The 12221-nt window shown below is 43.7% G+C and overlaps 1 protein-coding gene across 2 annotated transcripts in view; it reads right to left on the reverse strand.

The window, feature by feature from the left end:
- LOC119389805 (urease subunit alpha) overlaps positions 1-12221 on the reverse strand; it is a 111578-nt gene that overhangs the window by 61709 nt on the left and 37648 nt on the right. For both annotated transcript variants that reach the window (XM_037657192.2, XM_049414550.1), the window contains one exon: positions 11814-11918. In XM_037657192.2, the coding sequence (XP_037513120.1) occupies positions 11814-11918 (105 nt within the window). The remainder of the gene's footprint in view (positions 1-11813; positions 11919-12221) is intronic.

Below are 12221 nucleotides of genomic sequence, written 5' to 3' on the forward strand. Positions count from 1 at the left end.
GAGATAAAAGCATAAACAAGAAGGGAAAAATACAACTACACACACACACGTGAGAGCATTCCAATTAGAGTCGTAGGCAGGCTAGTAGACTGCAGGAAGCCTAGTAGCGCTTGTGCACCCTTCTTGCGACATCGTCTGGTTGGCGGCACAGTATTCCTTTCTCCGACAGAGGTTAGTCATGTAACTTAAGAACGTTAGAAGGTGATTGTCACTTAAATCAGTACTGCACGCAGTCGCACAGAACATGTCAAATCGTTTCATCATTGCCGCAGTGTTTACAGGCGGTGGTGTCAGCCATCCCTATGTGGAACGTATGTGCACAAAAGCAATGTTGATGGCCATAGTGTCATTTAACGATGCGCGCGTCTTCTTCTATAGTGCCTCTCCACATATAGACCGTCCAATCGGAGGTGATACCCAAATTTGCCTAGTTCACCTCCCTAATCCTGTTATCTACAGACAGCCCTAATCCGGAAGACATAATTTTACTGCATGGTGCACCCCCCCTTCTTATCAGCTTTACGGCTTCCATCTCGCTTTCTGTACCTCCATTGAATCACGGTCAGCACAACAGGCATGCCAACTGTGATAAGAATACACAAGCCTATCCAACTTTCCAGGGGGCTGGGAGACCAGGGCGACAGTTATCACCACCAAAAGAGTGGAAGATAGCCACCTGTTCCCTCTTTATTTTCTTTTGAGGAAAAGGGAGAACTGCTTTGAAAGCTGGCTATTATGATAACTACCCTGCTCGCACGCTTCTATGACTACTTACACAAAAAACATGCCTAATCTGTTAATATTGCCACGTGTTGTTCGACATCCCCTGAATACGCAAGCCGCCTTCCTGCATTTGTAAAAGCCGCCACACAAGTGGCAAGCAAAGTACACAATGCAACGTGGGACTGCACAAGCCGCCACACCACACGCTTGAAGGAGCCCTGCAACACCTTTCCAAGTAACCATCAAGTGGCTTCATTAAAGGAGTCTATTGCCTCACAAATCGACTGCCAAGAAAAATTTTTAGAATCTGTCAAGTATGAGCAGAGTTACAGGAATTTGTCGCATGCTGTAAGTACCTTCTCTTTCTTTTTGTACCAGCGAGTGTGCTGAAAGCTATGCAGGGGGGAGGATGACAAGAGGGCAAGAAGCTACGTTCGTTTATCAGCGTGCATTATGACCTTGAGCACTATTTTTGTTTTGTTTTCAGTGTGACCACCAGCGAGCGTGCGGCCATGATGCTCACGATGCTCAAATCAGCCAATGGCCGTGGACTTCGTGTTTATGGTGCAGTCACTTTGGTTTATGGCATCATTTGTCGAGAGAACAGTTGTAGCTGACTTTGAGAATTAATTGTAAATTCGAGGCCGCATGCTGTGCTATAATGATTGGCTCACATGTTCTCAGGAGCCTCGACTACCAATCGGAAGCGTTTTCTGACCACGCTGAAAAAGTGTTGCAGGGCCCCTGTAGAAGACTGGCGGCACGTGGAATGACTGGTACAAGACTACATGTGGAGAGAAGAACAAGTCAACGAGGTCCGAGGAATAGCTGGCGAGGAACATTCCCGCTTCGGGTTGTTATTCTTGAGTAGACGAGCACAGGTTCACCCTGAATAAACCGGTTTTATAGTAACAGGCACTGCATTTGTTGGTTACGATATGGTGCACACTGTGCAAAAGAGAAGCTAAATGAGAGTACTCTGAACGATGAATAGTAAAAAAGGCATATACAGCATCAATTGATGCCTTGGCATCAGTGGTTCCTGAAGATTTACACACACTCAACTTTTACTTACAATACTTGTCCCATGATATTCAAAGAAAATAAGTTTTTCCAGAAAATACTTTGGGTCACAGCAGAAAGTTGCCACCTGCAGACATGAAGCAGTGTCCGAAATGGCAAAAGCATATACCCAAGCAACGCTGGCCGACTGCCGACGTTTGGCTGATCACTGGCAAATAGCCGGCAGCCGACTTCACTGGCCACCAGGCATCCGAAAAGGGTCGGCCGGAGGTGCGCTGCCAGCTACGTCGGCACTAGATCTGCTGCACGATTCGCGCCACCGTCGGTGGCCAAGTGAACGCCGAGCGCGCCAAACGCTTGTCGACACTAGGTCGGCTGCACGATTCGCACCACCGTTGGTGGCCGAGTGAATGCCGAGCGCGCCAAACGCTTGTCGGGGCGACAAGTCGGCAACACGTCGTGCCGGCCTTGGTTGCCGGCAGAGAATTCGAACAGCGTGTATTATTTTAGGGCAGCATAAAATACACTGCAGGAAGTGTAAACAACTCCTACAGTGTGATTTTTTTAAACATTACAAAAATCACCTGTGACACACAACATACTTGTGGTCCTTGAGCTGATTACACCAAGTGATAGAGATTATTTGTGCGAACAATCCAAATACATTATTGACTAAATAACAAAAATAATAGCGAGCCATTACATTCGTGCATGGTTTCTTCAGGCGGGCGTATCTAGATTTTTTCGAGACCATCATTCGCCAATTAAGTGTGCGACAGTATTTAGATACATGGGCGTTAAACTAGGCTTTTGTCGTTGTTCGATGCTTAAAACGGATTCCTACAAAAAAAAAAAAACGTGACCGAAGCAAACAGTGAATTTCTACCTCAAATTTGATGGCATAAATATTAATCGTAAGATTTCATTCCAATTATTGCAAACTCAGTGGCTACAGAGTCGGTTGCAGTAGGTAAGGCAGTGTAATTTGAAGGTCATAAATGAACTTTATTTAGATAGGCGATTATTTATTTTGCTTTTTCATGCAAGTAATGTCACCCGCTTGCATTAAACCGAGCTCACATAATACATTTATGTCATTTCTGAACTAAAACGGCCATTAAAAGCCATTCTGTATAACTTAAAAGAAGCATCGTCTGTATACAGACAACATGAAGCATGAAAATTTTTGCGTGCTGCCCGAGCAGCGCTGCACCCAAACAGTCTGTGGATAGAGAGACGCAATGTTTTGTTCTAACAGCTAGTCTTTTATTATGTAATTTGCGCAATGGAATGAGTAAACGTTCTCATCTTTCGCTGACGGATAAGTCAGGCAAACGGAAATACCATATATGCTATGTGAAAAAAACTCATCAAAAGGCGTGGCCGCAATGTAAGATTTTAGTACCAATACACGAATAATATATAAACAAGAAATATTCTTTCAAGATTGTTAGAACGAACACATAGCAATGGCAATCCACTGAAGACTCGTGCTGTGGAAAATAAAACGCAGAAGGTGGAAAAGTGCGGGAAAGAGCAAAGAGGGTCAGCCTAACCAGCTAAAAGGAACCGCGCGCTGCTGCGTGGAGTGAAAAACACACTTACAAAAAGAAGCAAAATAACATGCGCTACTGCGCCCCGCGCCCCGGAAGCTCCCGGTGGGGAGAGGGAAACTTCTTTTTTTCCGCTGTTCTCCGGTTTTCTTTCTCAGCGTTTTCTAGCGCCGCAAGGGCAGAATGGTGGAGCCGCCTCCTCTTTCGAAGAAGCCGCACATCTGCGGGCACGCCGTCCGAGAAAATGGGACGCATGTCCGAAACAACACCACTAAAGACTTGCGTTTGTCAAAATTTACGCGTGTACGTCTAGGTGGTAACAAGTTTGAATTAAGTTAACGCGAATTTATCTTTTTCTTTAATGTGCAATGTAGTTACACCTTTATCTATTACAGATAATAAGCTCATATTCCTCGATATGCCTATTTGAAAAGTTTCTGTGATCCCATCACTTTGTCAGAGGTCGCCTTGCATATGTTTGTGACATTCATCATTTTAGCACAGCATTTCAAATAAAAATGAACCCTTGTTTTTAATAAAAGACAAAGCAGGTACACCGTAAAATAATCCCAATGATGCACTGCCTCAAGATACGAAATAATGCCAGTCAGAAATCGCATGGTGATCATTTTATACGTCTTGAAAATACTAAACAAAAAGATAAGCAAGCGAATATGATGCATGGAAATGCATGAGAAACATTCCGCGGATTGGTCTGATCTTCTGACTCATACGTATAAAAGAATCGCATAATGGAGCATTTGCGGCGGGTAACGCGCAACGCGCACTGCTGTTCTGTTGGAATTTTAATAAAATGTTTACTAGTTCCGTTATTTCACAGAATGATAATTATCAATAGGAGCAACACGTGCTTAAAACTGGACGCTGTAGCTTTATATTTCTATGATTCTATGGACGCTGTAGCTTTATAAATCAAGACGCGTTAGACAAATGCATAGCTAGTGGCTCGCGGTAATCTGCCGTCGTCGGTGTCTCGCATGCAAAACGAAAAAAAAGTAATAAAATTACATTGCTAATAGTAGACGCTTCACATGCCGTTGACGATATGTGTGGCTGACTGTAGAGGCTGTGCAACGTAAGCGTACGGTACGTTTCTACACATATGAGAACTTAATTATCAAGTCCCTTGCTGACGCACCACATGGGACCAGGTGCACTGCTCGAGACCGTTAGATTGATTTATATATTTGTCCAGCCTTACATCGGCTGCATAGAGTGATGAGGATTTGTCAGCAGAGCTCATCAATCTAACGCCGTTGTTATCGAAAGCAGAGCAAAATAACGCGACGTGGTGAAAAGTATTCGTCTCTGATCGAGTGACAAGTTGAACACTGGTCAATTTTACTTTGAAGTTCAACATTTAGGTTTCGAGCTAACAAGCGCGAGCGCGTTTGGGCAGTATGTTGAGGAATAAGTCATGTAGTCACGCGATGACGGCCTTTGGTCAAACAAGGAAAACAGCAATGACCGTCAACCACAGACGTAAGGGAAACTTCCGGCTAAGGGATAACATCGAGTTTTGCTCTGAACTGACTGAAGTTAAGCTATTAATCGGATGCTGACTAGACATGCGATGGCCATAATGATGAGCGCATGCATTGGCATCAATATGGAAGTTGGAGTTCTTCGGTGTTGTGAAGAATTATTCGATCGAAGAATATCGTTAAAATATTTTTATAACCTTGAGAAATTGCAAGATTTGAACACTCTGGAGATCAATGTATTTGCCACCAGGAAGTACATAACGGATAAGAAAGTGCAATCACGCGAATTTATGTTTAATGCGGCTTTACAATGGTCCATTGTGCCGCGGTATAGAATTGACTGAAATAGTTCGCAAATGGCACGTTGATTGTAACCGACCATATACATTACACCATCTATTAATAATAAACTTTATTGAAAATGAATTAATTCATTCTTTCTCCCATCGGGAAGGTTTTGGCTGCTTTATAGCGAGACCAAAAAAAATATTAATTTCGTCACACGAATTGTGCGAAATAGAGTTCTCGCGGACTGTACAACCTTAATGGAAAATTTCAGATACGTGTTTCAGGGGTGCGAAAGCTCTAACTGATTATATGAAAAGCTGAATTGCGAAGTGATCTTAAAATCTGGCATTCTTGTAGCTTATTACACGTCCATTTGTCTAAGAATGACGTCGCATTTCCAGTTCTGCTCCAATCAATAACCCCAGCACTAAAGTTATATGTTTGCTGTGCCTCAGTTTTCCCGAATCCAGCCGAATATTTCTGATGTGCACATTAAGTATGTGAATAAGAAAAGGTACAATTGCGGAGTTGGTTAGGATGCGGAATTTAAATGTCGAAATTTTTCACCTGTTGGCCGCCGAGAATCCTCCGCCGCATTGTCATGAGCACCTTTCAAGCCTTATGATGACCTGTTATGATGAAGCACTTATATGCTCAATGTACAGTGGTACGACATGAGTGCTTTTCAAGTGTAGCGAGCGTTTACGGTTTCTGCTCGAAGCTCAAGAAAATGTCCGCCTTTGCATGCATTAGACGCAAAGCATTTGGTTGAACAACATCAATAAATGGGAATAAATGCGAGTACCGAGCAGAAATTTAATTTTGATCCTGATACTATAGCGCGCTAGGCTCTATTAAAATATCGATGATTTTGAACTGTCCACCGAACTGTCCACCGCTTTAGCACGGTCGTGAATATAAATACATGATTGATCTGATCGAGCCGCATGACAGAGGGAGGACATCAGATATAATGGAAACATTTGGAATATAGAATCAAATATCGTTATACTTGATTCGGTCTTCGCGAATAGCCCATATGCGTTAATACGAATATTTCAAAATATCATCTATGTCCAAATAAACACAAAATTAGCGTAAAGGTCACTTGCAGAGACAGAATTCGATAGTCCGCACACTCTGAAGAGTTTTAATATTTGTACTTGATGCTCAGTTTATGGTTTTCATGTTAATTTGTTTCATGTTAATTTTAATGTTAGGGTGCCAACGATATTTTGTGTTAACAACGAAAACAGTTCAATTCAAATTCGATTCGCTTCTCAGGCATGTGCTTCAGTGGAAATTTCGCGCGCCTTTTTGTTCTCACCAGACACACGTGCGTTCCCCCGAAGAAAAAAAAAAGTGGTAAGATGGCGTCTTGCAGTCTTGCTTTGGAGAGAGAGCACAAGCAACATGCATCACATCCCTCTCCCAGAAAGAATGACAAGTCCTGAAAAAAGGAACGGAATGTGCCGAGGGCGGCGGGGCGTGCAAGCGGAGCGCCGGATTTCGGAACTCTCGCGTTTTTTTTTTCTGTGTCACCGTGCTGGGGAGGGAAGCAAGCTCCGTGGCGTGCGTGAATTCCCTTCCCGTGAAATCGTAGCTCTTTCGAGCGAGGACACTACGCAGAGGCGGGCATTGGGCAAGCACTCAGAACCATTTCGTTTGCCTTGATCCTGGAGGCGCGCGGCCGTCTCCCGCTGCCGAGGATTTGACGCGAACTCGTAAGTGACATTCTATTTCCTCGGTGTATCGTATGGTGACTTTTGTCTAGCGACAAAATCAAATTTTATTTGCGCAATTGATGCGTCAATCTGGTCGTCTCTTCTAGCGGGCAGATCAGAAATGTTCAGGCGAATGGTGGTTATATTTGTCCGTGGATCCAAGACATCGTTGACGGGCAAATATGTAAGATTTTCTTGTTTTTTATTTGTGGCATCTTATTGTAAGACCGTAACCTATTTTGCCGTTTTCTCTAAGGAACACTGCACCAAGGACTGGTGTGGATAGCGTGCTGCGCTGGTCTCGCCAACTGAAAAGAATTCTGGTAAGACGCATGCTATGGTTACAAAAGTTTCACGCAATCACTTTTCACGTTGAATTTGGTCGCAAGTGTGCTGTAAATGCCGACTGCACAATATGTGACTGGCCCGCGGCCGCTTTGAAGGTAAGATTGTGTTCTCATTAATCTATTTATTGTACCATTTGTTTTGCAGTGACATTACGAGCCAACAATGAAAACCTCAATCCATCCTGTCTCCACATATTATCTAGTTTGTGCGCTGTGGAGCTTGAAGCACTTCTCAGAATTTCAGCACACTCGCATTTATTGTAAGTGCAGTGTTTATCTTATTCGTGCAGTGACAAAATCATTTTGTTTAGTTGTGTGAATAGAGTTTCTAGACGCGACATGACTGTGCAACTGGTCAAGTAAATAGTCTACCTTTCTCAGAGTATTATTCATTGTTCTTTCTTTCAGTCTTTCCCGACAGAAGAACAATGCAAGTCTCACATCTTGATGAGTGTGGCGATTTACCGTCTCACATCTCGACGGTAAAACGTTGCATCTGCGTACGTGTTCAGGGCCAAGAGCACGAGAACTGGCCGAAAGAAGGGAGCCGATCCAACAAGTATGCCGTCCGTTTTATATATATGTCAGCGCTATCATGCAGCGATCACATGGACTGTACGGTTGCGTTGCACAAGGGCTGATGCAAACGCTCCGTGCGAACAATGTTGCATGTAAAATTTGTGCATCTATACAATTGCAAAATAAACATATAAAGAGAGAAAACTTATATTCACGTCTTTCTGTTATTGTGTGTTACGTATTAACACGTTAGTGCAGACCGTTAGAGGCGTTTAATTCCGTCTTACATGTGCACTCTGCCCGTAATTAACTCAGATAGAGTTAAACACATCTATAAACTGCCCGTTCACATTAAATACGACACGCATCAACACACCAGAAAAACAATTGATGCGTTTTGTTAGAACACGCACAAAAAATAAGAAAAAAAAAGCAGAGCAATACTAGCGAGAAACGTCCGCAACCGACCCACGGCCGTCGGTAAATCGACGCTTATGTGATGTCGGGCCTTGGTCAACCCGCGAGCGGCATGCACTCGGCATCGTCGGCCACGGTGGACGGGCCTACATCGGGTGCCGACGCCGGCCCACATGAGGCCAATGTCAATCCCCAAGACCGGCCCTACATTGGTTGCCAAGGTTGGGCCAACGACAGTGCAGTTGGCCAGCGACAATCAGGCCGACATTTTGCCAAGGATAAAATGTTGCTTGGGTATCCCCTTCAGACGCAAATTATGATGGACTGTCTGAAAATGCATAAAATTAACACAACATAATTCCAAGGCACTTGATATTATATCCCATGAAAGAAAATGAGGTAATATGTTGTTTTGTGCGATTTCAGTAATTAACCATGATTAGCATGTAATTAAATATCCAATTATTTTGCAACCAGTCATGTTCCATTTTGGTAGTGTTACATGATAGTGTTGCCAGCACAGTGATCCTCTGCAGCGATGCACAGCACAATGAAGTAAAATGAGTGCAAGATGTCCACTCGGGAAGTGTGTACAAATGTTCACACTGCATTTCGAGCCACTTGAAGAAATACGCGGTGTGTAACACACCTCCGTAGTTGACGTGTACAACTGTACACAACGCCACTGAAGGGGATATAGTACCAAGTTACAGTATGAAAGTTTTCAAGTAGGCTTTGCAAACACCATTCCTAATTAAAATGGCGCACAGTGCCAACTGCAACACTTGTGGCATAAAAGAAACTATAAAGCAGTTCACTGTGTGATTGTCCAGCATATGATAACGAGAGGCTTTATGTACTTCGAACAGCATTAGGGCACTTGGATGACAGGCAGCATGCTACTGCTGCGCGTTTGACAGATCATTTTTATTGCGATAGCAATTATATGGACAGTCTCGGCTGAATTTTGCCGTCGTCGTCGCCGCCGTCATGCACCATATATGTATAAGTATGTATATATATAAGCCCCAAAGAAAAATCATTCAGAAAAATGCTTCCTAAGCGCTAACCACTATGCCACGAAACGCAGATCCTCCACGTAGCTAACGGCGAGCGTTATATACACACCCTTTACCGCTGAACGGACTCAGAGACGGCAGGCGCTTATAAGTGTTTCTTCATTACCAGCGAGATGGCGCTAGGAGCGCGACGGGCGCATTTAAAAGTCGTCGGCTAGCTCGCTCGCTTTTTATATTTGCGCAGGGAGAACCTTGCCCTTCCGCTGTCTGCTCGCGTGGTTTTCTCGTGGTGAGGGGAAGAGGGATGTTTCACGCTTTCACCGTGATGTCCGCGCTCATGTTACGGAGCGTACGAAAGTCACTCGAGCTCAAGGGACGCCGCTAAACGAACAAACAGAAGATGAGCGCGAACTATCAAGTGTCACAGCTCGACACTTGAAGCACGCTAGTTTCCTTGAACAGGAGCGCTGTTCAAACTGAGAGTACCAATTGGCGAGCCTCACTTCGTATAGCATTAGTTTCTTGCTATCGCATTCATTGCTTCGCCCTTGCGGTGAAACTGACTTTTTTGATGTGGTGTATTTGTGTTGTGCAGTTTTTGACGATTGTCTCGCCAAGCCCACCACTGTCCTGTTTCCATGACCCAGAATGTAGGCCTCATCAGGAAGCACGCTTTGCCTGTTTTGTTCTGCCTCATTTCGTTGGCATTATACTGTTTTAATATGTATACATGTCCAAATAAAGCAAACTTGAACTCTCTTCTGCCATTCTAAATGACCAGTCCGTACCATTCAGCCCAGCTACCTTAGCTTCAATGTTAAGTAGCCAACTAATGCAAACAAGCATTTCCCGCTGTACTAAAGCTCAGTAATAATGTAACCGTCCGCCAGATTGTTCAAATTTTTCCATTCTCCGGCATTCTAGCTCGTACACAAACATCTTGCCTTCTACCAGAGACATGGACAGCAGCAACAATGGCAGCAATCGTTGTCATGCTTAAATAATGCATATGAAACATTCCTCTGTTACAAGGGTGCAGTCATCAAAGGAAAATATAAATAATAAAACTTGGAGGGTGCTTGAGCTTCGCCTTCAAGAGTAGAACGCTATAGTGCAATCGGGCCTCGTTCACATCGCCTTCTCAATCGCCAGCCTGGCCTCACTTCTCTGTGGACACCGTGCTACAAGGAACGTATGTGCGCGTAACACTGGCCATTTCAAACTATCCTGGAATGCCTACTGCAAGTACAGTTTCAAAGGGCCCACTATGCCATAATTTTTCCTTTTGCGAATTGGCAATGTACCCACTATGCATCCGTAAGGAAACACGCGCACCCACGCAGCTCCACACTTGGTTGATGCTGTTGCTGATAATGATGATCAATTATGCCCGTGCATTTTGTAATTGGTGGGCCTTTAAACCAACCACTCATACCGCAATTCTCATGTTTTCACACCCGGTGCGATTCTACACTTCTCGTAGGGACGAACGCATCTTAACGCATCCCTACGCTTCTGCGTAGGAATGCGTTCAGGAGACTCCTCGCACTAAGTGACATTCGTATAGGGTTTTTTTGTCCGAAACACTTTCAAGCATTGGCGTGGCTCTGTGGTAGAACATCTGCTCGCCACGCAGAAGTCCTGTGATCGATTATCCACTCAAACAGAAGATTTTTATTATTTATCTGCACCTATTTCGAATTTTCGCTCACGAACAACGACAATTTTTCACCCACAACCAATGACGCAGACACCGACGCTGACACCGGAATTTCTGCGAAACAAGCTCTTTATTGCAGCTTTAAATAAATTGCACTTTGATGACTACATCGCTGCTGACACTTTACACAAGTAGCTAAGCACAGCCCAACCTCGATATAACGAACATGGATATAACAAATTATCGGTTATAACAAAGTAAATGAAGAATAGTCTTCTCATAAGTGTTCAGGATATACATTTATAACGAATTTTTGGACATAACGAAGCCACTCTTGTGTCAAATGTGACATCTTTATAATGAGGGTTGAGTGTGCAAAGTTACGACTGGTCAACAAAAGAACGCCACTACGTCCTCTTTTACATGCCACAATGTGGCGCCACTGAGACGGCATCTCGCGTCTCTGTGTCTCAAAACCCAGTAGTCGATGAAGGGTAATATGGTGTAGATAAATGTCTTTGTTTTTTTTCTGCCATTTGTGCAAGTATCTGTCAGCTCTTCGTGATTTCCACCCACCTCCTGGACTTCTCATGTATGATACCGTAATGCACAATAATGTGATTGATAGTGACTCGCCCCATATTACAGAGCACATTTAAAACAAACAAACTGTTTTGCAATGCCACTGCATTTAAACTGTCATCCTAACTGGCACATGCAAACGTTACATCGATGCGGTTAATCCAGCGAGATAGCTTAATCCAGAGGATGTAAGATTAAGCTAAGCTGGAGCTGTTATAGATGAGCTTGACTGCATTACTCCCACTTTCATCGATACCACAGCACGAAATGGCAAAGCACTGTTTTACTCGTTTAGAGCACAGCTGGGTGACACTTTCATCCATTAAATTTTTATTATATGCCTGCGCATGGGCGACATTAGGCTAACCTTTCTACAGCTCCCTAAATTTAGGTGCACATAATATGAAGCCACAGCTCTTACAAATGTCAGTAAAGTAAACACATGGCACTTACCTTCCTCTTTTCAAATAGGGACACATCAGGAACAGGAAGAAAGCTTCCTTCTAGAGCACTTTCCAGGTCCCCATTGCGTCGACAGATTGGAAACTCCAAATACACCTGTCACAACGACATGAGGATAAGGATTAGAGACAAGTATCAGCTTAAAGAAGATCTTCCAGATGCATTTCTGTAATCAAAGACTGAAAATTGTTGCATATTGTTGCTACTACCCTGGACAAAAGAAATTCTTTGCCGCCATCATGGCTGCCGTCCTGTGATGACAATGGTGATGACATTGACGGCAGGATGAGGCTGTTGCTAGTGCCACAAACACAGTTTCGGTATAGTATGCCATTTTTGCCCGCAGGAGGTTTGCAAAGCAATTGCCTAAAAAAATGCACATTAGAGTAGGGTAAAACA

This window comes from Rhipicephalus sanguineus, chromosome 4 (assembly GCF_013339695.2).
Source record: "Rhipicephalus sanguineus isolate Rsan-2018 chromosome 4, BIME_Rsan_1.4, whole genome shotgun sequence".
Taxonomy (NCBI): Eukaryota; Metazoa; Arthropoda; class Arachnida; order Ixodida; family Ixodidae; genus Rhipicephalus; species Rhipicephalus sanguineus.